The 25,338-nt window shown below is 51.6% G+C and overlaps 8 protein-coding genes across 8 annotated transcripts; 6 read left to right on the top strand and 2 right to left on the bottom strand.

The window, feature by feature from the left end:
• Positions 1-4,212: 4,212 nt before the first annotated feature.
• Positions 4,213-5,257, top strand: N7539_007521 (protoglobin family protein; the record flags this gene model as incomplete). Its single annotated transcript, XM_056937122.1, has 3 exons — positions 4,213-4,333; positions 4,400-4,673; positions 4,762-5,257. The coding sequence occupies 3 exons, from the start codon at positions 4,213-4,215 to the stop codon at positions 5,255-5,257; spliced, it is 891 nt and encodes a 296-aa protein (XP_056787921.1).
• Positions 5,258-6,833: 1,576 nt separating this feature from the next.
• Positions 6,834-8,676, top strand: N7539_007522 (aldehyde dehydrogenase; the record flags this gene model as incomplete). Its single annotated transcript, XM_056937123.1, has 4 exons — positions 6,834-7,282; positions 7,467-7,860; positions 7,963-8,405; positions 8,532-8,676. The coding sequence occupies 4 exons, from the start codon at positions 6,834-6,836 to the stop codon at positions 8,674-8,676; spliced, it is 1,431 nt and encodes a 476-aa protein (XP_056787922.1).
• Positions 8,677-9,823: 1,147 nt separating this feature from the next.
• Positions 9,824-11,259, top strand: exg1 (glucan 1,3-beta-glucosidase; the record flags this gene model as incomplete). The annotated part of the gene is made up of 2 exons (XM_056937124.1): positions 9,824-9,894; positions 9,990-11,259. 2 exons carry the CDS (start codon positions 9,824-9,826, stop codon positions 11,257-11,259), a joined length of 1,341 nt encoding a protein of 446 aa, XP_056787923.1.
• Positions 11,260-11,812: 553 nt separating this feature from the next.
• N7539_007524 (putative importin 11) lies at positions 11,813-15,312 on the bottom strand (the record flags this gene model as incomplete). Its single annotated transcript, XM_056937125.1, has 7 exons — positions 11,813-12,886; positions 12,951-13,139; positions 13,193-13,665; positions 13,718-14,733; positions 14,786-14,923; positions 14,970-15,085; positions 15,148-15,312. 7 exons carry the CDS (start codon positions 15,310-15,312, stop codon positions 11,813-11,815), a joined length of 3,171 nt encoding a protein of 1,056 aa, XP_056787924.1.
• Positions 15,313-16,077: 765 nt separating this feature from the next.
• N7539_007525 (uncharacterized protein) lies at positions 16,078-16,599 on the top strand (the record flags this gene model as incomplete). Its single annotated transcript, XM_056937126.1, has 3 exons — positions 16,078-16,177; positions 16,244-16,388; positions 16,467-16,599. The coding sequence occupies 3 exons, from the start codon at positions 16,078-16,080 to the stop codon at positions 16,597-16,599; spliced, it is 378 nt and encodes a 125-aa protein (XP_056787925.1).
• Positions 16,600-16,850: 251 nt separating this feature from the next.
• Positions 16,851-18,433, bottom strand: N7539_007526 (acid phosphatase PHOa; the record flags this gene model as incomplete). The annotated part of the gene is made up of 4 exons (XM_056937127.1): positions 16,851-17,300; positions 17,364-17,484; positions 17,589-18,125; positions 18,186-18,433. 4 exons carry the CDS (start codon positions 18,431-18,433, stop codon positions 16,851-16,853), a joined length of 1,356 nt encoding a protein of 451 aa, XP_056787926.1.
• Positions 18,434-20,538: 2,105 nt separating this feature from the next.
• Positions 20,539-22,103, top strand: N7539_007527 (pex2/pex10/pex12 family protein; the record flags this gene model as incomplete). Its single annotated transcript, XM_056937128.1, has 3 exons — positions 20,539-20,847; positions 20,916-21,179; positions 21,234-22,103. The coding sequence occupies 3 exons, from the start codon at positions 20,539-20,541 to the stop codon at positions 22,101-22,103; spliced, it is 1,443 nt and encodes a 480-aa protein (XP_056787927.1).
• A 560-nt stretch (positions 22,104-22,663) lies between these two features.
• On the top strand, positions 22,664-24,641 carry ilv3B (putative mitochondrial dihydroxy acid dehydratase; the record flags this gene model as incomplete). Its single annotated transcript, XM_056937129.1, has 3 exons — positions 22,664-22,822; positions 22,890-23,103; positions 23,188-24,641. The coding sequence occupies 3 exons, from the start codon at positions 22,664-22,666 to the stop codon at positions 24,639-24,641; spliced, it is 1,827 nt and encodes a 608-aa protein (XP_056787928.1).
• Positions 24,642-25,338: the final 697 nt, after the last annotated feature.

The following is a 25,338-nucleotide window of genomic DNA, read 5'->3' on the forward strand; positions in this document are numbered from 1 at the left end:
CGAAGGACGAAAAGGGACAAGGCTCGAATGGAAGGCCAGCAGCACTCGGAGGAAACAGTAAGATTATTGGCAAGAATCGCGAGCGAGACGAGGCTATCGACAATCGCGGGATTCGCGATAGCTGAGCCGACACAGCCTCAATCTGACAGTCGAACGGATCTCATACTGTAACATACAGTTCTCTTACTGTAAAAAAACGATCGTAATAATAGGAAAAAATTCATTGATCAATGTTATCATTCTTTTCTATGTATCATTTCCCTTCTCTCTTCCGTTACAGCCTCAGGAGGATCAGGAGCATCCGGATCCACGAGACCTACTTTTTTAGCCTCACGCTATTGATTGCATCCCGCAGCCTGCCTGGAATGGTGGGTGGCTTGGTGATGCCTAAAATAGGGTTCGAGTCAATGTCATCACATATGACTGGCAAGCCTCAAGCCTCGAGAATATCTGAAGAGGGAAAGAGCTGCATCGTCGACTAGGCTGCGCTACTTTTCATCATCACTTACAAATTTCAAGTACCTCAGTTACACAGTAGTAGACGTGTACTCTACAGACAATTCGACATAGCCGACGGCCCGACAAAAGCAGGAGTTTTCACCAGTGCATATTGTGACTCATCGGCAACGTAGCCAAGTCCCTGCAGGCTGCAGGTCCCTGCCATGTGACGACGACCGTGTCACTTTAATTTCCGAAACGTGCCTGGTCATCTTCTACAGGAGATAGAGGCCGGGAGTCGAGATTGCAACTCGCGAAGTAAATGAGCCTTTGCATCTTCCAGAAACGTGCAAGTTTCGAGATGGTCCGTACTCCGCGAGTCTGCAGTCGTCCGCGGGCGTATCACATGTAGGACCTTTTGGTCTATCACTATACTAATGAATTCACTCTGAAATGCATCAGCTCGAGTTATCCGATCGTACTCGTACAGGCCCGCTTTGAAGCTTTCAGGCAGACCACGAGGCGTCTGCAGATGCACTGTACTGCACTGCACTGCATTCTGTGACAATACTGTAGGTCGACATGGGTCTTGGAAAACACACGGGGGTTGACAGCCACTCGTCTACTGCTGTCATTAGTAGTTACCGAACAATCTAAACAGGAGGCCTTGCTTACAGAAAGAACTCTGCTCAGCTGCAGCCTGCTGTGCCTGTACCAGGCACTCAACTGGGCAATAGAACCAGGTAGTAGGCACTAGGCATCTCGATTCGCCAAGCACTTTTGCATCTTGTAGCCGCTGGAGTAGTGCTGCGCCTCCACGACGACAGCCTGAGATAGTCTCGCGCCAGAACTAACAACAATTGAGGATCAACTTCTTCGACCCATCATCACTGATGCCCTTTTGGCGAGAGGAGAAAGGGCCTAGAGGTGTTTGGATGATCCTGCCGACTCACCACCGGGGGACCCACAAACCCACAACATTAGATCGCCTCTCTTCCTTCTCATACCTTCTGGGCTTCTACCGATCAAGTTGTGATTCACCTTCCTCTCCTCCCTTCCGTGGATGATATCTACGAATAGGTTATGAGCCCTGTGTAGCGCGCTGGTGCGAGTATTCGCATATCCTCATCATCCTACAGCGCCGCCGTCGAAAATACGCCAAAAGCGCGTTCTGCGATGCGTTCCTAACACACTTTAAAGTTCAACACAGCCAGCACAACCGCGATCACCACGCATCATCAGCCTCATAAGGCTGGGCTACCTACTCACCTCTTCAGCAATATAGTTAAAATACCCTCCTTTAACGGTTACAATAGACTCCGCGTCTATTCAGCAGCCAATCAACGGTTACAATGGACTCAGCGATCAATCAACGGACCTAGCGTCCAACCATCTATTCAACCCCCGAAGACCCGAGACTGCGAGTCCACCCAAGGACTGCAGAATGCAAATCCGTAACAGGACTTCGGCTTCAACCGATCATATTCACGATTCATATATACCTCTTCCAGCATAGGGAAGATTCAGGCCCAGGAAAAATAGTGAAAACTAGAATCCAAAAGGCAAGGATACAAAGATGAGGAATTTCTGAGTCAACGCGGTCCGCAAGGCGCACCTTCGAGTCAATCGACTCAAGACACGCGTCCGTAGCCGGTGGTGTCTACACAGTTTCGGACTCAAAATGGACCTACCACCTTCGGAACGCGCAAAGTTACCATAATTAATATCACTACTATCGAAACGCCTGAAAGAACAATTCCTGGACCAGACCACGAAGAAGGTGACTCTGCGTCTTAGGACGTTGAGCCTTAGAGCCACCTTAACCCTTCGGAACTTGCAGTTCCAGCCTCACCGACTCGGGAGACTATGTGATCCCTATCAGCAAGCGAACTCTGCGTCCCAGTCACATCTTCTATACACCCTGCATCCACGCAGCCTGTGGAACGTCCAAGCAGCAATCAACACCCTCGACCAGACCTACGAACTCGACGACACGATCGAAATCTGGAACTGTCGCAGCCACATCATGCTCGCCGAACTGCAGGACCAGACAAAACGCTTCACGTGCAGTGGAGGGACCTGAACGTAGACGACGGATGTCGAAGGGGAAAGTCAATGGGCTAATGACTTTTGATAGGCGGCTTTTGCGAGTGGATAAAGTGCAGTGGAAGGCGGATATTCAGGGGCTTTGTGACGCTGCTGCTTCGCGTGGCAATGCTGCCGTGTCGACTGTCGAGGGTTTGAGACCTCGGGTCAACGAGGACGGAATGGAGGAGATGACAGGGTGACTTATATCCATGCACATACAGTACAGATTCAGGCTTGAGTTGAGAAGATGGGCTGGGAGTCTGTATCGTGATTTTATCCGATTGATGGACAACGCCCACTTTACCACGATCATACCAATAGAAGGTTAATCGTGCGAGAGCTGGAGATCTATTGAGATTCTTCTGGTAGCGCAGAGCAGTTGTGATTTCAAAATGGTGCATCCTCCTGCATTCCTCCTGCATTGACTTGCATCCCGTTCCAGCAATTCCACCATATTCCCGCCCCGTCGGCTCCGAGAATGTCCCGAAGAGTGGAGCATAAAGTGACTTTTGGGCGTGGGCGCGGCCCGCGAAAGAACTTGACCGGATTGTGCACACAACAGTTCGGTGGTGGCAGTTGATCCGTTGATGGACGTTATTGAACCTTTCCATGTGCTATTTGCATGGACCACGAAGTCCTTTCAGTCGAGGTGCGTCTGACAGAAGCAAATAGGCATTCATCGTAGTCGGCACTAGACTCTCGCGTATCAACTTGCTCAACCTGAGCACTATTGCTGACTAACTTACTCCCAAAGTGCGTCGGGAAGGACGGGAGCGATAGTGCCCAATGCCCATAACATATTGTCCCTGACACTTGTGTCTCGAGTTCTCCAACCCAGCTGTCAGACAGGCTGATGATGAAGGAGCCACAACCAATTGGTACAGGTCCATCCTGCTTGCCTTCGATCGTACACCGAATTCATTGATCTCTTGACGACCGACAGGCCCAGGGATGAGGACTGGAAGACACATGGACGTGATCATCATTCTGGACACTCGCAGGCACTCTCGTAGGCACGCACCAGCATCAGCCCACGTCTCCCTCGGATCGACCAGATCCACTCGCAAGGGGGATTTTTCGGGCTCGCGTCATCGGGAGAGTTTTTGCGTCGATTCCACGATGGCCTGACGCCGTGAGGATTGATAAAATTGGTGGTCGGACGATTGTGACTGGTCGTTTTGGACGTGTCAACGCACGGAGGAGTTTCATAGTTTGAGGATCGTGTGGCTCAATCTCGGAAGGAAGGATCCCAAATACGCGAAATCTTGCTCCCTATTCATGGCTTTTGTGGAGACATTTCCAATTCAGGACAGTTTCGGTTTCGATCTGAGTGGCATGGGTTCCTGACGAGCGTGTTGGGAAGGACATTTATAAGGACAGTGCATACGAATTCGTTACGAGGTCGGGGCTTTCTTCTTCCCTTGTGATTGAGTTGTGTGGTATAACTACTGCTCATACGAAACCCGTTGATACTTAATTCTTTCCTGTCAACTCGACAACCTTGGAATAGGCTACCTCAGATCTGAAACCATCACATCTCAGGGACAGAGAGAGAGAGAGAGAGAGAGAGAGAGAGAGAGAGAGAGAGAGAGAGAGAGAGGAAAGCCATCACTACCAGAGGGCCTGCCATTGAAAGAGTCGAAAGCATTCTCGAACATCATCTGGGACAAGCCTCTTCCGATCAACATGCCCGTCGATTACGGCTTGGGACCTGACTTTGAGCCCAAACACATCGACCGCAAATCCCTCTATGTCAATCTAGAAGAAAGAATCAAATACTTGCACGATTTCTTGGACTTTAACTCCAGTGAGTACCTCGATCTCACCTCGTTCCCCCAGCGCCACAGCTGACCAACTCCTCGTCAATGTGTAGCCGACGTCGAAGCCCTTCAATCAGGCGCCAAGTACATCAAGCAGCTCATTCCCGCCATCGTCAATCTCGTTTATAAAAAGCTCCTCCAATATGATATCACTTCGCGGGCGTTCCACACGCGCAACACCGCCGATGAGACGATGCCGGACAAGGAATGGTTGGGCGAAGAAACACCCCAGATTCAGCGACGAAAGATGTTTCTGCGCTGGTATCTGACAAAACTCTGTCAAGATCCGACGAGTATTGACTTTTGGAGATACTTGAGCAAAGTAGGGTATGGAACATACGACGGCTTTTCCTCATCGTCTTCCCTCGTTCCCCTCGTGCTCGGCTCGACCGCTGGAGACTGACATTTCCAACAGGATGATGCATTGCGGACAGGAACGCCTTCACCCCCTGAATATCGAATTCATCCACATAAACGCTTGTATGGGTTACATCCAAGATATCTTCATCGAAGCACTCCTGTCCCATCCCCGGATTTCTCTCGAACGAAAGATCGGCCTTGTACGAGCCGTCAACAAGATCCTCTGGATCCAGAATGATCTGTTCGCCAAATGGCGACTCCGCGATGGGGAAGAATATGCGGAGGAGATGTCCGTCTACAGCTTCGGGTCGGGCAAAGAGGGATACGTCGGTGATAAACAGATCTTGGGCGATGAGGCGAGTCAACTCGGAGATGACGACAAGGCCAGCATCTTGAGCAGTGTGCTGGCTCCTTCCATACACTCGACCTCTACGGAACACACTATCTCTTCCACTCCTTCACAGGCGGCATCCAAGGCCTCTGCGTGTCCGTTCGCCGAATTGGCTCAAGCTCGTGGAGCAGCCAGTGAGACAAAAATCTGGGCGAACTGACCGGGGGGGGGGGGGGGGATGTTGTTCAAGTAGACATGGCCTTTTGATGGCTTGGAGAAGGCCGAGGAGAAAGCAACCTCTGCTTGCATTGTCGCATGGCCGTATGCCATGATGTTTTGACTCCGCGTACGGTATTCTCAAGTGGTTCTATACTCTTTGACATACATCGTCGTTCACGTAATCTCGCCTTGTCCATAACTTTCTGTCTCCTGGCCTCGACGGGTTCAATCAATAATGAAGAGAATCACATGACGTTGCTGTGAGCAAGGTCACAAGACCCTATGGCCCATTATTCTTTCTTTTTCTATATTCTCATATGCCCTCTCAATGAGGCGTCTCTTCAATCTGTGGGGAAAAAAAAAACACATTCAGGTCCATTCTCCTGGGGAGTCTGGAACTCGCAAGCGAGCTATCCCCGCTTCTCGTAAAGTTTATCTCTAGGAGCGTATCCATCCACATTCCACTGGGACACGTCCGGCTGAGCATCCCGGGAGTTGACCCCGCGCTCGGTTGACATTTCGGGTCTATTCTGATGGCTTCGATACCTTCCGGGATGAGTTCTCGACCGACACGCTTGACGCATCGGACAATTCGTATGCTTGCTTATATTGACGCAGAACAGGATGCAGTACTCTTGATTGTGGTCTCTTGAACAACTGTTGAGTAGAACGTCGATCGACGCGAGCAAGCACATTCAGAACCGGACGGACCATCACTCTTCGAGTCCTACTATCGCACTGCACGCAAAGATGGCAGATGCGCATTCCTCATTCTTCAAAGGCAGCAATCGGGTCCACTGGCCGATGCAATCCGTCTTCTATCTGCCGGTCGGTGGTTGGCTGGATGTCATTTTACCTTATGTTCCTTTCTTCGATTGGCCACGAGGTCGTTTTCTTGACAATTGCAGCCTTGACGACTGTTCCCAACGCCCGCAGTGACTGCAATCAAAGCTCTCCACAGTGTCGGATTTACGGCTCAATGACCCTCCGCTGGTCTTGGGTCTGTTGCGACCGACCTGAATAGTGCGCCATTGTAGTTGGTCGTATGTTGATGGAGTCGATCCGAACGTGGCAACTTTCCAAAGCCCGCCTCGGCTTTTCCCCGTCCACCCCCTCCACTCCCCCGAAGAACTCGTTTCCAAGGTCCATTTGGCTCCCCTTTGGGCGGGGTACGTCAGTCGTAAGAAGGCAAGATCAGTGGTGCGTTTCAATGGTTTGAAGCTACCAGTGCCACTTGGACACGGATCGTCAAATGCGGGATCTGGCGGGACCTAAGCGCATCACGAATGAGCCTGCGCGGTCTCGGTGAAACGGTAAGAGAAAAAAAGGCATATGTGCTGCAGCGGTCCTTCCCGTCCCTGTGGCCATTTAACCTCATTACCATCTACAGGGGTATGTGCTATCTCTATCTCGCCCTTGACTTGAGCATTCCGATCGATTGAGACTTGCAATCCTACAAGAACAGTGCTCGTCAGTGTCACTCCCTCGCTCTCGTTTTACTCGACCCCTCCGTCGCGCTCCTCCTTTCCTTCTCCAAATACACGCTCCTCCCAATTCCGACACGCAATTGAATCAACATGGTCCATAACGCAGTCACGCCGCTCATCATCAACAATGAGTCCATCGTGACGGACGTCAAATTCGAGGTCCATGCCCCCGCCACGGGCGAGCTCTCCGGATACTGTGCTGGTGCGTCGGTGGACGAGGCGAAGCGCGCCGTCGAGTGCGCCCAGGCGGCTTTCCCTGCCTGGAGCAAAACCAAGGCCTTTGAGCGCCGTGACATTTTGCTCAAGGCCGGTGAGATCATGACGGCGCGCAAAGAAGAGCTCATTGCGTACCAGATGGAAGAGACTGGAGCGGGGCGGCTCTTTGTGGAGCACACTTTCCACATGGGTGTCAACTTTATCAAGGACTTTGCCGGACGCATTTCGTCCATCGAGGGGAAAGTGCCGAGTGTGAATGTGGACGGCGAGAGCGCCATCGTCTACAAGGAACCATATGGAGTTATTCTCAGCATTGCGCCGTGGTAAGTTTGTCTACTTGTTTACTTGATTCAGTGCAGTTTTCAGTCACTCTAAGCGGGTGTTCACCACCTTTTTGTCGGGATCGTCATGAGCATGCTCCCTCTCCTCTTCTCATCGATACCCTTGTTTCCTTTGCCCTCACGCAAAGTCGTGCTAATTACTCGATTTTGTCATCACTGTCTGTAGGAATGCTCCCCTCATTCTGGGTATGCGCGCGATCGCGCAGCCACTCGCCGCCGGTAACACAGTCGTCCTCAAGGGCTCCGAGCTGTCACCCAAGTGCTTCTGGGCCTTCGGAGACATTTTCCGCGAGGCTGGTCTGCCCGCCGGTTGCTTGAACGTGCTGTACCACCAGCCTTCCGATGCCGCCGCTGTGACAACCGCTTTGATCGCCCATCCATTTGTTCGCAAGGTGAATTTCACCGGTAGCACCAATGTCGGGTCCATCATTGCCTCCACTGCCGGTAAACACATCAAGCCTGTGCTGCTGGAGCTGGGTGGCAAGGCCTCGGCAGTTGTCTTGGACGATGCCGACCTCGACAAGGCCGCCATGAACTGCGCGCTGGGATCTTTCATGCATGTAAGTTTGGAATGACGGCTCCTCCTACTACCTGAGCGTAATGATGCTTTCGCGGCAAAATAGAACAGTACTGATGGCCCTTTTGTTATCTTTCCTTTCTAGTCTGGTCAAATATGCATGTCGACTGAACGAATCATTGTCCAACGGGGAGTTGTCGACCAGTTCCGTCAAAAGGTCGCCGAGCATGCTGAGAAGCTGTTCGGTAAGGATGTTCCAGCATTGTGCCTCGTCAATGCCGCTGCCGTCACCAAGAATAAGAAGCTTGTCTCCGATGCGGTCTCGCGTGGAGCCAATGTTCTGTTTGGAGATGCCAATGGCAACGAGTCCAATGATGCTCACATGCGCCCTCTGATTATTGACGGTGTGACCAAGGAGATGGATCTATACAAGACAGAATCATTTGGTCCTACCGTGTCATTGTTTGTCGTTGACTCGGAAGAGGAGGCTATTGCGTTGGCCAACGATACCGAGTATGGTCTGACGGCCGCCGTGTACACGCAAAATCTTTTCCGAGGTCTTCGTGTTGCTAAGCAGATTGAGTCTGGGTAAGTCGACATGACCCCTTCGCTTCTGAACCCACTCCATCTCTACCACCATCTGTCTATTCTTCCTCTGCGCTTTGCCGATTCTTGATGCATGCAATACTGACACCTGCGGCCGGTTTACTTTAGTGCCGTCCACATCAACGCGCTTACAGTCCATGACGAGTCCACCCTGCCACATGGTGGATGGAAGAGCAGCGGGTTCGGTCGGTTTGGCGGTGTCTCTGGCTTGGACGAATTCCTCCAGACCAAGGTCGTCACCTGGTACGAGTAGGGGAAATTCTTTTGGTTTGTCTGGGCGGATGCTCGTACTTTGTGCCTTTCTGATTTTTGAACATCCTCATTTTTGAGTGGCAGTTCGAGGTGCAGTTACTGATGTGAAGTTGTTCTTGACTTGTTTGATACCTCTACATCGTATGAGTACGTGAACCTTGGAGGAATGAGGATTCATGTGATGACGAGAATGCCCTTTATGATCTTTCCACATATTGACTTGGAATACACTGGCATTTGAGGAATGTACCGGAAGCGTCTTTCAGCCACGCTTATCATACGATCCAATGCCTGCCCGCTCGGTAGTGGTTGAGCTTTATCACAGCAGACAACTCATGTCGGTCCAACAAGGTCGAGAGTGTTACAGTATGTCCGGTTCTCACCAAGTTCAGTATAACCTCAATTCAGCCTCGTGGGCTCAGTGTTGGACTCGGTACACGACGTCATGGTCTAGATCTCTTCTGCCGACTCGGCTGGCCAGAACAAACGCAGCTGATCGAGGAAGAACACGTGCATTCTTGGGCTGCATTCCATGTGATCGCAGCGTCACAACATACTCTACAAATCCCACGCCCGCTCCCGCCGATCCCATCGACGGAGAGGGTCAAGAGATTTGACAGCTGTCCAGTATGGTGTCAAGACGTGAGGTCTAGGCCACACAAACATACCCGAAGAAAGGTACTAAGCATTACACGTGGAGAACGAGAGACTGAGTAATAGTATCAATCTTTCCATCTTGAGAGACTAAACTCATTCCCCCAGACTCCGCGTAGACTCAAGGAGACCCACCTTTCGTGCTGCTTCCGGGGCAAATCACCTTCCCCTTCCGGGAACAGCGACCACTTTGTCAACAAGTAAGCCACAAAGTGACAGGTCGGAGGAATGCTTCATCTCTCACTGACATGACTGGTCCATTGAAGAGGCTTTCACGACGGCCCTTTCCGTTCTCGAGCAACCGCGTGGTGCAAATGCTGCACGCAGCTCATTTGAAGCCCAAGCATTAACGCGCGTGTACTTATAGACGGCGATCTTCTTCCATGCCAGTTCAGAACTCAACATCCTTTCTCATCGATCATTCCAACCCCCTTTTCTCCTTGCCTCCTTGCTTCCCTTCCATTCTTCTATCCTTTCCATTTCGACACGTCAAAATGTCATCCCTGTATTCAAAGAAGAGTCTTCTTGGGCTGTCCATGGTGGCGGCCCTAGCTACTCCCGCGATGTAAGTGGACTCCAGAAAAACAACCTTGCGTTCTCAGCCTTAGCAGATTCCCTCAACCACATGACCAAAATGATCGAGAACTGAACATGGTACAGCGCCATTGCTTTTGATTACGGCACCACCAAAATTCGCGGTGTCAACATTGGCGGCTGGCTTGTGACGGAGCCTTGGATTACACCCTCGATCTACGACAATGCGGGCTTCGACGCAGTTGACGAGTGGACATTATGCACAATCCTCGGAGCTGATCAGTGCCGCTCAGTTCTCGGACAGCACTGGGCTACTTGGGTGACGCAAGATGATTTCAATCAGATTGCTGCTGCCGGCATGAACCACGTGCGCATTCCGATCGGTTACTGGGCTGTGAACCGCGTGGCCAGCGAGCCCTATGTGGATGGCCAGCTGCAGTATCTTGATGCTGCTATTGGATGGGCTCGTGCAGCTGGTCTCAAAGTGATGGTTGATTTGCATGGTGGTAAGCATACAAGAAATATTTTGGAGCCCGAGGCCCTTTCCCTCCACCTTTCCTTCTATCCTGGTCTCCGTTCACTGACTGTTCATCGATCATTCCCAGCTCCTGGATCGCAAAATGGGTTCGATAACAGCGGCAGACGTGGCGCAATCAACTGGCAGCAGGGCAATAACGTCCCAGACACCAAGAACGCTCTGCAGACTCTCGCAGCCCGCTATGCCGGCGACACAGATGTCGTCACGGCCATTGAAGCATTGAACGAGCCCAGCATCCCCGGTGGTGTCAAGGAAGACGGTCTCCAGCAGTACTACTTTGACGCATGGGGTGTGTCCCGCCAAGCCAGCTCCGAGACCGTCGTAGTGCTTCACGATGGCTTCCTGCCCACCGAGTCCTGGAACGGATTCATGAGCGCCTCCAGCAATTTCTACTATGTCATGATGGACACTCACCACTACGAAGTCTTCGACAGCGGCCTGCTAACCCTCGACACCCCTGCCCACATCGGAAACACCTGCAAGTTTGTCAACGACCATGTCCTCACCAGCGACAAGTGGACTGTCGTCGGCGAGTGGACGGGCGCCATGACCGACTGTGCCAAATACCTGAACGGCAGGGGCATTGGCGCTCGCTACGACGGATCTTATCCTGGTAGCACTGCGGTCGGTAGCTGCGACGGCAAGTCCTACGGCAACATCGACACCCTGACCCCCGATGAGCGCACCAACATCCGCAAATTCATCGAGGGTCAACTGGATGCCTACGAGAAGGGCAGCGGTTGGTTGTACTGGACCTGGAAGACCGAGGGAGCTCCCGAGTGGGACATGCAGAAGCAGATTGCCGGTGGCATTTTCCCCAGCCCCGTCACCAGCCGCCAGTTCCCTGGTCAATGCTGAGCGTGAGAGTTTTCCTTGCATTTCTGTTGTGTTTCTAGCATCTTGTTTCGATATCTTGGGGCCTTTGTTGGGTCTTGCGAAAGTATTGGCGTCTGTGTGATTTGGGCTTTTGAGGTTTGCATTGAGCATGAGGCTTTTTCTTTTTCTTTTTCTTGTTTTGTTTTTTTTTTTGTTTCTCTCCTGAGCGCAGGTTCTGAGTTCGTCTGACGGTTTGGAGTTGGAAGTCTTGTTGTGTCCCATTCGGGTGCTTATCAGAACTGGAGGCTTACTCAAAATTATTTGGTGTCACTATAGCTCGCATATTTGCATTCAATATGTTCGAATCAACTTTTCCTAAATTGACTCCCATCGAAAATGTCCTCGCAATGTTTGGATGGGGTTAATTCTCTATCATTGCAAACGTATCCACTACGAGCCGGTTAAGTAGGTACAAAGGCATATATTTCTGCTCAATGGCTGAACAGACACACCAATGCAGATATTCATGGCCAGGAGCGGTCATGAGGGGAAACATAGCATATAACACGTCACTTCCCATTACTTGGAATGCGAATCAAATCAGACCCAGCGCGGCAAATGCTGCAACCACTTCAGCGTCGACATTCATCAGCCATTCTTCTTGGAAACGCTGAGCTCCACCACAAGCCACGATTAGCTCTTGTAGACGATGTCGCACAAAGTCACGCATAGGGAATCGATGAATAGCATCCACGTGATCCCATTCACGCCGGCGGCGAGTTTCGGGATCTTCGTTCTCCTGTTCTTCGGGTTGAGCAGTCTCCGAACCGGCCGGGGCGTTCCAATAAACAAGGTAATCCGCGTTCGGGTCAGTGCCCCCTTCGGCGAGCTCGGTGATTATATCGGTCCAGATGGTGAGGTAGGACTGCAGGTGGTTGAAGAGATAGGCCGGAGGAGGGGCGACTTGAGACGACTCGGATGAGGGGACACGGAGAGCGAGGAGTTGGGTCAGAGCAAGCGCGTGCAGCTTCTTCTGATTCACGCTGCCAATGTTGTCGTAATGAGAGAACCACTCGGTCAGAAGCCATGAGATAGTCTGCTCTTGAGTGGAGTTGGTCGCTGCGGCGACGGCCGAGGCGAAAATGCTCGGGTTCGCGAGTGCGAGACGCGCGAGAACAGAGTAATAGTCTGTCTCGACAACCCCGGCGACGTATGTGGTTTTCTTGTTTGGTCCAGTTGTTTGACTCGCCTCGTGGGCGGAATAGAGGCCTTGGAGTAGCGACTGGAGGAACGAGCTATCGAGAAGTGATTGGGAGATGGCGCTGTAGCTGGCCTCGCTTCCCCCATCTACAGCCTCAGCACCGCGAATCATCATATCAACTAAGCGAGGAACGACTCCTGTGCGCTGCTTTGTGGTGTACTGAAGAAGCGTTTGAAGGGAATTCAAGATCGGAAGCCGAAGCTCGTCGCTGAGCACGGCCTGGGGAGCGAGGAGAACATACGACTCCACGATCTGCAGACCTTGAGGAGTGGCATCAGTTCCTTCTTCGAGAATGGGAAGAATCGCAGGCAGCAGAGCAAGAATCTCAGGAGAGGCAGGGCTCGGTGTTTGCATGATAATGGCAGTCCATAGCTCCAGTGCTTCGTCTAGAAGATAAACAATTGTTTCCTAGTACAGTCGTCAGTGGTTTCTATCCTGGACTTTCGTCTGGGTTTTTGGACTGGCTGCATACCGACTCGGGATGAACAGAGCTCTGAATCAAGGGTAGAATGAGCCCATGATACCTGGCGGATTCCTGCTTCAAAGAGTGTATCAAGGATGATAGAAGGGTCAAGATTGCCTGCTTCATGAGATGTTCGTCTCCAGATTCCTCCCATAACGAGGGAAGCAATGACAGAATTTGATCCGAGAATCCAACAATCTGAAACCTGAATTAGCAAAGCTCCCAACACTCGCAGGTTTCTGGCATCTTACGTGGTGTTCCATCTTGACCACAGCCACTCTGACTGTGTCCAACAACCCCATCTTTGTCTCAGCAGCCTCTACCTCTTGCACAAGAGCCATGAGACTACCCAGTATTGACTGTGCATAGGGCATGAAGCCCTCAGCTGTGAACTCCCAAGGATCGAGGACATTCCGCAGTTGGCGACCTGCAGTTATCCGAATTACCAGATCGTTGAGTGGGTCGTCCTTGTTTAGCAGGTACTGGAATATTTGATAGACAGCGTCTCGATTGATTTCGCCTGGCTTGACCGGCATCCACTGGCCAAGCACTACTGCGATTCGCCGTCTCAAGAGCCTGAACTCGGGGTCGGTGATCTGAACTTCAGGGACCATCGTCTTCTCCAGAAAGCTATTGAAGTCCAGGTGCTGCTCAAGACTCGCTGACGCAAGCCCAATAGCCGAGTACAAGGAATCCTTGAGTACCACATCTCGATTTTCCGTAGCTGTACACAGTCTTAGTCTCAGGGGTAGAACAATGATTAGCAGAGCACTTACTGGCGAAAGAATAAAAAACGTGCAGTAATCGAGGAATGAGCAAATCTTTGAAGTGTATAACGAGGTCGAGGAAGAGCTTCTCGGAGCAGGATCGAATTGAAAATTCCCAAGCTTCGGTACTTTGTTCCTCTTTCTTTTCCCAGGACTCAGGGTCTTCCTCCCATTCCTGGAAGTCAATACTTCGAAATCTGAAGAATTGCGTGACAAGCAGTTCCATGACATTGACCACAAAGTCTTCCGTGAAAAGCTGGGTCTTGATCCGCTCCACCGCCTGCTTCCGTTCTTCCTTATCCTGGGCGCTCTGATATTTGAAGGTCTGGGCTGGGTTGAAGGCCATTTTGGCGCAGGCTCTGATGAGTAGCAAAGCTCGTAAACCGGCCTTCTCGAGAAGAGACTTGCCTTCGGCCTCAACATCCGCCGCCAGGCTTGTGTATGTCTCGCTCAGTTTTCCGACGAGTGACCAGTAAGACTTTACAAGCTCAATGCTGTTCTCGAATCGAGCGAATGATGCCGGATGCGTCTTGGCCATATCGACATGCAATTTGGACAATTGCAGGACATGTTTCTCTATGGCCGTATGGACCGACTGCGGTAATTGAACAGAGCCGTCTAGGAACGCCAAAAACTGACTAAATTGTGTGTAGGTTAAAGCCCAGAAATTCTGCACATCTTGATCACGGGCCGGATGCTCAAATCCGGAGATTATGAGACGTCGGAGGACCTTAAGAGATACCAGACTTTGTTCGAGGACCTCCAGTAAGCCCGCTTCGTCCGCACCTCCATGCTCGAGTATGCCGACCCACTGACCAACTTTATCAACATAGATTCCGCCCAGTACCTGGAAGACCTCCGGAGAGACTGATTGTAGGTGGACACGAGTTCGCTGAATGCGGGCAGTCGACAGCTCTTTGATGATTTGTAGAAGAATGAGCAATGTTCGCGGAAGTCCCAGTGGGTTGGCGCCAGGCTGAATTGAGGATCGAAGAAAGGCTAGAACAGAGGTAATGGCATCGGGCCTGCTTCAAAGTCAGTAGTGACAAGACGGAGCCGAGACAAGTCGTAACGAACCAGTCGTGGGGAAATTCAAATCGTAGAATTTTCGCCACCATTAGTGCATTCTGCAGAGCAAGCAGACGAGCAGGCTCCTCCACACCAGCTTGCAAAGCCCTGCTCTTGATCTGCGCCTTCTCATCTTTGGAGATAGCGCTATGGGCATCAATCAGTATCTCGTCCGCAGGATCTCGAGTGTTACCGAAGGAGAACCAACTGTGTCGCCGTCTTACGCCAATATCGATCGATGCCGTGTTTCAACCGAATGATTGCAAGATAACGTACTTCAGTGGGGAGTGTGCGATCGAGGAAGACATCCTAAGAGTGTATGGGTCAGCTTGCATCACGGTATAATCGTTGGCAGGAGGTATGAAGCTCACTTGAAGCATGGCATGGTACAACGGTTGATGCTCCCAGTGCTCCAGCTGCTTAGTTCCTGCCTGAACTTGTTGCTGGGTGGAACTAGCAGCTGAGATCAGGACGTCCACCACATGGTGATGCGTGAGCGGAGCTGCCTCGCCTGGCAGCTCAATCGCCGAGGCCATAGCGACTCTAAGCACGTCCAAATTCGGTGAATCAAGTTGCAAGAGCTCTTTTCAGGACTGAATCAGGGAACGAGAACGATGAAAGACGATACAGGACTCTCTGCCACAACCCATCCGAATACGCTCAGACCGGGGAGCACCGAATTTTGGTCGTCAATAAAGACAGCCCACTTCCTATTGTGAAGCTCCACCGCCCTCGATAACTACGGTCAATACTTTCCTCCCCACCAACTCGGAGTTTTGTAGGACCGATCCAAGCTCAGCCACAGGCAGCGAGGCTGGTGAGCTCGGCATGGATCGGCATCGTAAAGCACAGACACTTTTGTAGTACGAGTCATGAGTCCACGACGTTATTGCTATGGAGCGGAAGTAAAGTATGAGATCCGATCGATGATCTGGCTCGAAGATGCCATGCCTTGCTATCAACAGTTCGGGCATCCCCACCAAATAGATGAATGAACCATTGAGAGCTTCCATAGAGCATAATGACGATCTACTACCTTGGAGAACGTCCTTGGTGTCCCTTATCCAGCAGGAGTTGTGGGTCTGTTCTGTGACATACCTATGATGTCGAATTACGGTAATGCGACAGACATGAACCCTCCTTTGAATCACCTAGATATTGAATGGCATATATGAAATGCTACATATACTCCCATGCGATTTCATTTTTATTCCAACTTTTGTAGCAGAACATATTTCATATCCACTACATCCTAACCTCATTTTTCTAATTTTCCCCGAATCACCACTATCACAGCCAAAATGGTTCACGTCGACGAGCTCCGCAAAACGGCCTTTGACGCTGAGAAGGATTTGAATTCCTACCAGGCTAAGCAGGGCCTTGGGCGCAAGAGCGACTCAAGTACGTCAAGGAAATTCAAGTGAGGAGATGCTTTTTGAACGCGCTGACACCTTCCTCATCATAAAGCACTCGAGTCCGGTGTTGATGAGATGGTCGACCAGCGATTCGCTCAGTCTGGCGGCGTCAAGTACGGTCCAGGCTCAACGGCCTCTGGCAGTGACCACCGCAAGATCCCCGAGGATGAGGGTGGTACCCGAGATGACCGTGGCCGGTATGTGCTGCACTTTTAGGTCTCGATTTTTCATTGGGAACGCAACTAACCAGGTATTTGTTGTGGCTTTCCTATCAGACTTGCAAAGGGAGAGCAATACCTCGGTGAAGGTGGGCCCGAGACGAACATCAAGAAGGACTCGGAGTCGCGACCGGGCGATCAGGATACCCTCAACCTGCAGGAGATGAAGCAGCGCGGAATCGCCGAGTAACAGAATCGGACTCTGGAGTCGGGTGCTCTCAACAACATGGGAGTTATTGTACAATAGATGGTCATTACGATTTGATGATGATACACTGAATATTTATACAATTTTTACGAATTGACCGGTTGCGGAAGGTTCACAATGTGGGTCATGTGGTACCATGACAATCGCTGAGTCGAAACATGATACACCATTAAAGGATTTTCATCCTTCGGGGAGAGATGTAGCTATACAAAGCAGAGTGGCATCTTGAACACTTAAAGAAGGTATGCGAGACAGGCAACAACAGCTCCAGTCAGAAGAGGAGTTCCAGAGACAATAGTCGCATCAGCACCGTTGGCCGGAAGAGTGGTGGTCGAGGAAGCGGAGCTAGACGTAGAAGTAGAGCTGTTGGTTGAGTTTGTGCGTGTCGCAGTGACGCGGGTGTTATAGTCGGACTTCGCATCCCAAGGGTAGGGGGCGGAGTAGTTGTAAGTGGCAGTCTGTCCGGCATAGGTTTTCTTGACGAGGTCCAGGATACCGTGACCGGCTGAACACTTGCCATCAGTCAGAGGAACAGGCCAGACGGAGGAGTACTTTGAGTTCTGTCCTGATGACAGGGGACCAGGGTAGGTCTCGTTCAGGCGCAAGTTGGTGATGTCAACCTTGTAGTTGGCATATCCGGTCTTGTTGGCGACGATTTCGAAAAGGTTGGCACCACAATCCCACTATTCTGTCGTTAGCCCTGGATCTTTATTGAATGGAAATCAAATGGCCCGGTCTGTACTTACGCGACCAAGAGAAGGCAGACCCCAGTTGGCACTGACGGAGGCGATGGTCGAGTAATGGGTGTAGAAGGTATCGTCCTTGGTTCCCTTGAGGCTGTCGGGAACTGCACCTCCGACGAGAACGCTATTTGAAGATGAGCATATTGGTCGTTCAAAGTGAGACCCTTCCACGGGGCAATAATTGCCTTCATCGAGGCATTATGCATTTGAACTCTGTCGTCGACTTACCTGTAGACGCGGTTGGTCTTGTTATAGGTGTCATCCTCGTCAAAGGTCAACAAGATGAGTGAGTCCTTCATGAAGTAGTCATTCTTCAGCAGAGATGACATCCAGCTACGCTCCCACTTGCTGGCAAAAGTAACGTTGGTGTCATGAGCGTCGTTGGTCATGTTGGGAGTGATGAAGGCCCACTGTGGGAGCTTCTTGTTGGACAGATCGTGGTCGAAGTCGGTGAAATTCTTGATCTGTCGAGCCCGAGTCTCGTTTTTGGCGATCGAATCGTAGAGAACCAGGGGGTTGTGCTTGCGCACGTAGTCATTGGCATAAGTCTCCTGGTTCGAGTAGTTGAAGCCCTGAAAGCCTGGATAAGGCATGTGCTCCTGGTACTCGGACCAGGAGATGGCCTTTGTGTCCAGCAGATCCGCGACAGTGGACACATTAGCCGGGACCCGTTGGTATTTGTCGTTGTCCATGCCAAAGGTATCACCACCCGCGGCAGCACAGTAGTTGGGCTCGGACGGGTGAGTCACAGCATAGTAGTTGGTCCTATGGTGATACGTTTAGTGTTGGACTCCGGAGTCCTGTGGGAGCTATTAATATACTCACAAGAGAATACCTTGGGAGGCCAGCCACTGCATGTTGGTATCTTTCTCCGTGTCCGCATAGTCCGTATTCTCCAACCAGACCTGATAGAACCGGTTGAAGGCCAAGCCCTTGACATCAGAGGTAGGAGACTCGGGAAGCGTGGTAGCTGCTGCCTTTTTGATGTCTGAAATCGAGGGCTCGGTGACGGTGGCGATCTGGGCCCCCGTCAGGGAGGCGGCCGCCAACAGTGTTGCAGCAACGGCCTTCATTGCTGTGAAACTTGGGGAATGGAGTTTGAGAGACGAGGTAGCTTTACAACAATCACAATGCGGCAAGTGCTGTGTCTTTTGAAGTGCACACAACGGAGAATGGAGAATTCTATGGGATACACGGAGAGGAGATTGGCGATCATTTAAACTTGTGACCTTGTAGAAGCCCCAAGCGCACGTGGCGACCTCCCCCTTCCGCGAATGCGTCCTCTGTTTCCAATCGGCTCGGCATGTGTATGTTTTTGTTGGCTAGAAGAGCCACTTATGCAGACTGGATGGTTCGAATCATTGCCCATGTGTCTGTCTCTGGTGCTATTGCAAGCGAAATATTTCAATCTCACTCCCAGAGCACGAGCGGCAAGGTCCCACAGCTTTCAGGTCGGTGCCTCTGTGTGGTCGGAACTTCAAGTGGCGCAAGTACCCGACCACCCGTTGCGCCCAGTCGGAAGTCGGGGTCGAAGGCAGTCTGGGTTCTCATTCGCGTGAACACGATAGCGTGCAGGTCATCAACTGGGAGGATGCAAGTTACAAACCTCGCCGCGACATGAAATGCGATGCGCTAGACAAGAGATGGTTAGCGACAGTTACCTGCTTGGATGCCAAGCCGCTTGCACAAACGAGCGATCATGGGGACCTCCCACGGTGGCAGGGTGGGCTGTTTCACTGGCGGGCCTGGGATGCTGACCCCTGGTGGAGTCGTATTGTTCTTTGCTCGGCGGCGGGGGCGGATGCTTAGCCCCGCCAAGTAGCCAAGTAGTTCCGTCAAAAAGTACTTACTACATTCCAACAGTACTACTGAACCATGCAGCAACAGTCTAAAGATACTCATGGATGCAGAGCCCAATTTCACTGGGTAAACTCAAGGATAATCCAGTGTGTCCACGGTCGAAGCCAAGGTACCAACAGCCGAAGCATTATCGATTGCGGGTTTCCGTCAAAGGTGCTCTTTCAACAGCCACTCTCTTTCCCCCGTTTTCTCCGACTCCGAGACCTCAACACAGCGCGGGCGGGTTCTACTCTTTTCAAGGACCAGGAGACACAGGTCGCCGCCTCTATTTGATGCCAGAAATTACCAGCAATTACGCCAATGATTATTCAAGGACTATCATCTGAGAGCGTTGACTTTCAGCACTGCTTTCTGAAACCGATCAGCAACAAAGGTACGCATAGACGGCTGGTACGTAACGGATGGAGGCTTTCATCTTGCGGACAATACAGCAATCAGAAAGGTCTTGTAAACGACAGCAGACTTTCTCGACCAGAAGTCCCCCATAAATCACGACTGTTGGTCGCCGCCCAGGTGCAAAAATTGCCCGCTTGCTTGGCTACGGGGAGACAAGTGATGGCCTCAGTGGCTTGGCACAGATGATCGTTCACAAAAAAAAAGCTTGGAAACAACCCACTTCAGTCATGCTTGGAATACGAGCGGTTCTATAGATAGATAAGGAGGCAGAAAGTTGGGCACTCGGACACGTGACGAGCATGTTGAACGACCTCTTCACGCGACGTCTGACTGTGTTCGGCGCGTCATCGCATGATTCGAGAATTGAGCAGCTTCTCCGTGGTGATACTTGCGATATATAATTTATCAGCCTCGTAACCAGACCACCGGATCTGGGTCAGATCAGGTGAATTTCGTCTCACAACAATCAAGCATCTACCTCTGTACCGTAAGTATGCCCCAAAAAAAACTCGAGAGAAATCTGTCTTATATACTCTCGTATTCTCGGGCAGGTACCTGAGCTTCACCAAGCTCGCAAAGAAGACCTGCTAGGGTGCCAATCCTGGCACGCATTTGGATTGTTTTGACAGTTGTACCATTGATCCCCCCGGTCATTTGTCATGGTGTATCCATGTGGAAATATTTTGCAGTCCGGGCACCTTATTTACATTCGGGCTCAACAACTTCAAGGGAGCATTGACCCGCCCAGTCCCGACCTCTTCTGTGCCTGTCCGGAGAGAGCGGGTCACGTGAAAGTAACCTCGGCTTCTCGTCTGGGGAAGCCGACGGGCTGTGGGTCACTCGCCTGACAGACCCTCCTGCTGCTCCTCCTCCTGGCGCGTGTGGTACTCTTCCCCGAAGGACATCAAATCATGATCAGATCATGAGCTCAACAAATTTCGCCGCTGCCCAGGAGCGGATTCTTGAGCGCAGGCGCCTTCGCGAGGCGGAGGCGCAAGCCCGCCGAGTCGAACAGAGACGCTCATCTCTCATCAACTCAACCGCTCTTCAACGACTTCCATATCCATTGAGCCGCGTGCCAGGTGTCGGATTGTCGATATGGGATTCAATCAGAGGCAGAGACGGTACACGGCCGGCTTTTCGGGTCGGACAGGTCGATGCGGAACTCCTGGACGAGGAGCTTCTTGGTTTAATGAAAAATCAAGTTGGAGATGCCCTCAAATACTTCGGGGTGAGTCTGAGTCCCGTCTTCATTAGCTCCGGCTTCTTTTCCGAAGCTTTCTAATTGCCCTCACCTAGCCACAAATGCGGGAAGAATGGTCGCATGAGATTTTGTTCGCTTTACGAGCGATTCTCTTCAAGCTTTCCATTTGGGACCACAATGCCTCTTACGGCGCAGCTTTACAAGGTCTACGATATACCGACAGTCGAAGCAAAGGCCCTGTTCATTCGGCTCCTACGAAATGGCAAAAAATGATGTATGGTCTACTTACCGTAGGAGGACGGTATGCGTGGGATAAATGGGAGAGCTGGTTAGTGGGACAGGAAGGTGCCTATGAAGAAGTGAGACCGCAGCGTGTTCCGGTGCCTGAATCATGTCACTGATAATCGGCGAAGCCATCGCAGGAAATTCGCATGTTCTCGCGACTAACAGACATTGTCTCCACAACGCATTCTGTCGCGGCTCTCATTTCATTCCTTGTCTTCTTGGTGAACGGTCGCTATCGAACACTTGTGGATCGCCTTCTCCGAATCCGCCTTACCCCACCATCAGCCCAGGCCAGTCGGGAAGTCTCGTTTGAATACTTGAACCGACAACTGGTCTGGCATGCCTTCACAGAGTTCCTTCTCTTCCTTCTCCCATTGGTGGGCATCAGCCGTTGGAAGCGATGGATCTCTCGGGCATGGCGCAGAACTGTCAAATCTATAAAGTCCGCCAGTGATGATGAAGAGGATACCAATGACCAAGGCGAGCTAGCTTTCCTCCCAGAACGGACGTGTGCAATCTGCTACCGGGATCAGAACCCGGCCGCAACCAGCGAGAGTGAGATCCTTGCCGCCTCGGCAGCAGCAGGAATCTCTGGATCTGCACAAACAGATATCACGAATCCGTATGAGACAATTCCCTGCGGTTGTGTGTATTGCTTCGTGTGCATTGTACAGAAGTTGGAAGCCGAAGAAGGTCAAGGCTGGGTCTGTCTTCGTTGTGGCGAGCTCGTCAAAAAGTGTCGGCCATGGAACGGCGATGTTCTCGAAGAAACGCGATCACAGCCAGGCACTGGTAAGATTGTAGGGTTTGCGATCGACGACAGGCCAAACGGACCGCCAGCCGACCCTGAGGAAGAGGAGAGCCTGAGCAAGCCCAGTGCTCTTGGAAATGTTACAGCCGACGAAGCTTTGCATTCCAATCAATGGAACGTGGACGAGAAACATGATGACGAGATCGAGCATAGGAACGGCATGAATGGCTTTGCTGACCGGACGTGATTGGTTTCCTGTGGTGCACACCTTTCGACCACCAAGCCGTTTCTTGCCACTCGGGCTGCACCTTGTTGTTTCCCTTGATGCGATGGTCACGTATTCATGTGCATTTTTTCGATACCCAGCCAGACTTAGCAGCTCTGTTCGTGCTCATGTCTTTCATCACTATACTCCAAACAAATCTATCTTGTAGCTTCTTTTTGCACGGGAAGAGGCTAGCCAGGACAAAACCTGAAACTGCGGGCCACATTGTTGAATTATACTCGATGTGTCTCATCTCATTCAAGCAACAGCAATCTTGGCAGAAGAAGCTTGCCGTAGCTAGCATTAGACTCACCGTAGAGCTTCTGCATCAAATGATGGTTTTCGCTTCGGCTATGCCGACGGACTAGTCTCGCGGGTAAGGTATGGCGGGGAGGATCCACTACGAACTGCTAGATCGGACTTGTCTGCGAGTCGGAGCGGACTGGCTTCTTTCTCGAATTATAAGTTGAATTCGCCCTCTCTACTTCACCTGAACCTGGCGTCACGCATCTTGCTACCAGTGATTCCATCAAAGAAAGACCATGGATTCGACTCACTCAACAATGCCCAAGAAGCTCTCTGAGCCCCGCTATATCAACTTCCCTAGCCTACCGACTGATGCTAAACATCCGGATGGCTCCCCCGCACTCAACCGGCACTCGTCAACCATCACCCGCGGACATGAATTCCCGGGAGCTCGAGTACGTCTTGGATCCAATTGGTGACTAACACTATGGATGATAAAGAGATGTGTGCTTATTGTAACAGGCTATGCTCTTTGCCGCCGGTGTTCCTGACAAGGAAGCAATGGCCAAAAGCCCCCATGTGGGCATTGCTTCCGTCTGGTGGGAAGGGAACCCCTGTAATATGCATCTGATGGATCTAGCAAAGACGGTAAAAAAGTCTGTCGTGGAGAAGGGAATGATCGGCTGGCAGTTCAACACCGTCGGCGTGTCTGATGCCATCACGATGGGTAGCGACGGTATGTTGAACTGATGCAGGGACCTTCAACCGCACCGTGAACGTGATACAAAATCGAGGGAAGTCAGCTCACGACTTTTGTTAGGTATGCGATTCTCGCTTCAGACTCGTGAAATTATTGCCGACAGCGTTGAGACCGTCACATGTGCCCAGTACCACGATGCTTGTATCGCAATTCCTGGCTGCGACAAGAACATGCCGGGTGTTGTGATGGGTATGGCTCGGCACAATCGCCCATCCATCATGATCTACGGCGGGACGATTAACATCGGATACTCGGAATACCTCCGCAAGCCTATCAATATCTCAACCTGCTTCGAGGCGGCGGGAGCGTATGCCTATGATACATTGCGACAGCCCGACGACGGTGGTGACACGAGCAAGACAAAAGATGAGATCATGGATGATCTTGAGCGACATGCTTGTCCTAGTGCCGGGGCATGTGGTGGAATGTTTACTGCAAACACAATGGCCACTGCCATTGAGTCCATGGGCCTGTCCTTGCCTGGTTCCTCCTCTACACCAGCATCGTCACCTTCTAAAATGCGGGAATGTGTGCGCGTGGCCGATGCCATCAAGATCTGCCTGGAAAAGAATATTCGGCCCCGTGACCTTTTGACTAAACGATCCTTTGAGAACGCACTTGTGATGACGATGGCGCTGGGTGGGTCCACTAACGGAGTCCTTCACTTCTTGGCCATGGCACGTACTGCTGGGGTTGATTTGACTCTGGACGATTTCCAACGAGTTAGCAACAAGATCCCCTTTATAGCCAATCTCTCCCCCAGCGGGAAGTACTACATGGCCGATTTGTATGAGGTCGGAGGAATCCCCTCGGTGCAGAAGCTTTTGATTGCTGGCGGACTCCTGGACGGTGGAATGCTGACGGTGACCGGCAAAACACTGGCGGAGAACGTTGATTCGTTCCCTTCGCTGCCCCAAGATCAGACCATCATTCGCCCACTGGACAACCCAATCAAGACTACAGGTCATATTCAGATCCTGCGCGGTAATCTCGCTCCCGGTGGTGCTGTGGCCAAGATTACGGGCAAGGAGGGCCTCAAATTTAGTGGCAAAGCCCGAGTCTTCAACAAGGAGAAGCAGCTCAACGACGCCCTAGACGAGGGCCAGATCCCACGTGGAGAGAATCTGGTTCTGATCGTCCGCTACGAAGGCCCCAAGGGTGGACCCGGAATGCCGGAACAGCTCAAAGCCAGTGCCGCGCTGATGGGAGCCAAACTGACCAACATTGCGCTGATCACAGATGGTAGATATTCTGGGGCGAGCCATGGTTTCATCGTCGGTCATATCACGCCCGAGGCCGCCGTGGGCGGGCCGATCGCTCTAGTTCGCGATGGAGACATGATTACTATCAATGCCGAGACCAACGAAATCTCCATGGATGTATCTGAAGAGGAGCTTGAGGAGCGTCGCCGCCAATGGACGCCGCCTGAGCCGCAGATCACTCGCGGTGTGCTTGCCAAATATGCTCGCCTAGTGGGCGATGCGTCGCACGGCGCGATGACGGATCTCTTTTAGACATATGTCTCACAGCTATCGATTCTGTTCTCGAGGGGACTGACAGGATTATCCTGGATCGAGAAAGTACGGGGATGGCAAGGATGCGTTCGGGTCGTTCAATGTTGAGCCTTGGAAGTAGATCCATCGTTCTCAAACCAATGGAATAATGAATCTCTGAGACTTACTAAGAACGGAAAATGCAACTTGAAGTTCCTCAGACTAAGACTCCTCCCCTCCACATGAATCATCCCTTGGAAGAGCCGTCTGGTCATTCCTCACATTTGAGCTCTCGACATCTCATTTTCTAGAAGCGCTAGAAGGCTTCCAAGGTGGCTAAGGACGCAGCCTCAGCCAGCCAAAGCCGCCAAATTCGTCATGTGCAGCCGGGAAGTGGAGCCCACCGGCCACATCTGTTTCCCCCACGCAGTGACGTCCGAGGCTCTGAGTGGTCGAGCCTAATACTTTTTCTTTGCCTCACTTTCTCCCGCTCAGTGACACATCTCTGGTCTGATCATCTCCCAACGTTGCCGCTTGCGCGCCTCCCATTGGCGTTGCAACAGCTTTGATTTGGACCAAAAAACGCTGCCGTCGCCGCCGCTCTCCAAGCAATACCGATCGTGGCCTACGGTGGGTGAGACTCCCAGTCCTCCCCGGGTCCAGAGCCCTGGGAGACACCGTCCTGTGCTGATTGCAAGTGTCAAGGAGAAGAGCTATT

Source organism: Penicillium diatomitis (assembly GCF_028827545.1).
Source record: "Penicillium diatomitis strain IBT 30728 chromosome Unknown utg000010l_segment0_segment0, whole genome shotgun sequence".
Lineage (NCBI taxonomy): Eukaryota > Fungi > Ascomycota > Eurotiomycetes > Eurotiales > Aspergillaceae > Penicillium > Penicillium diatomitis.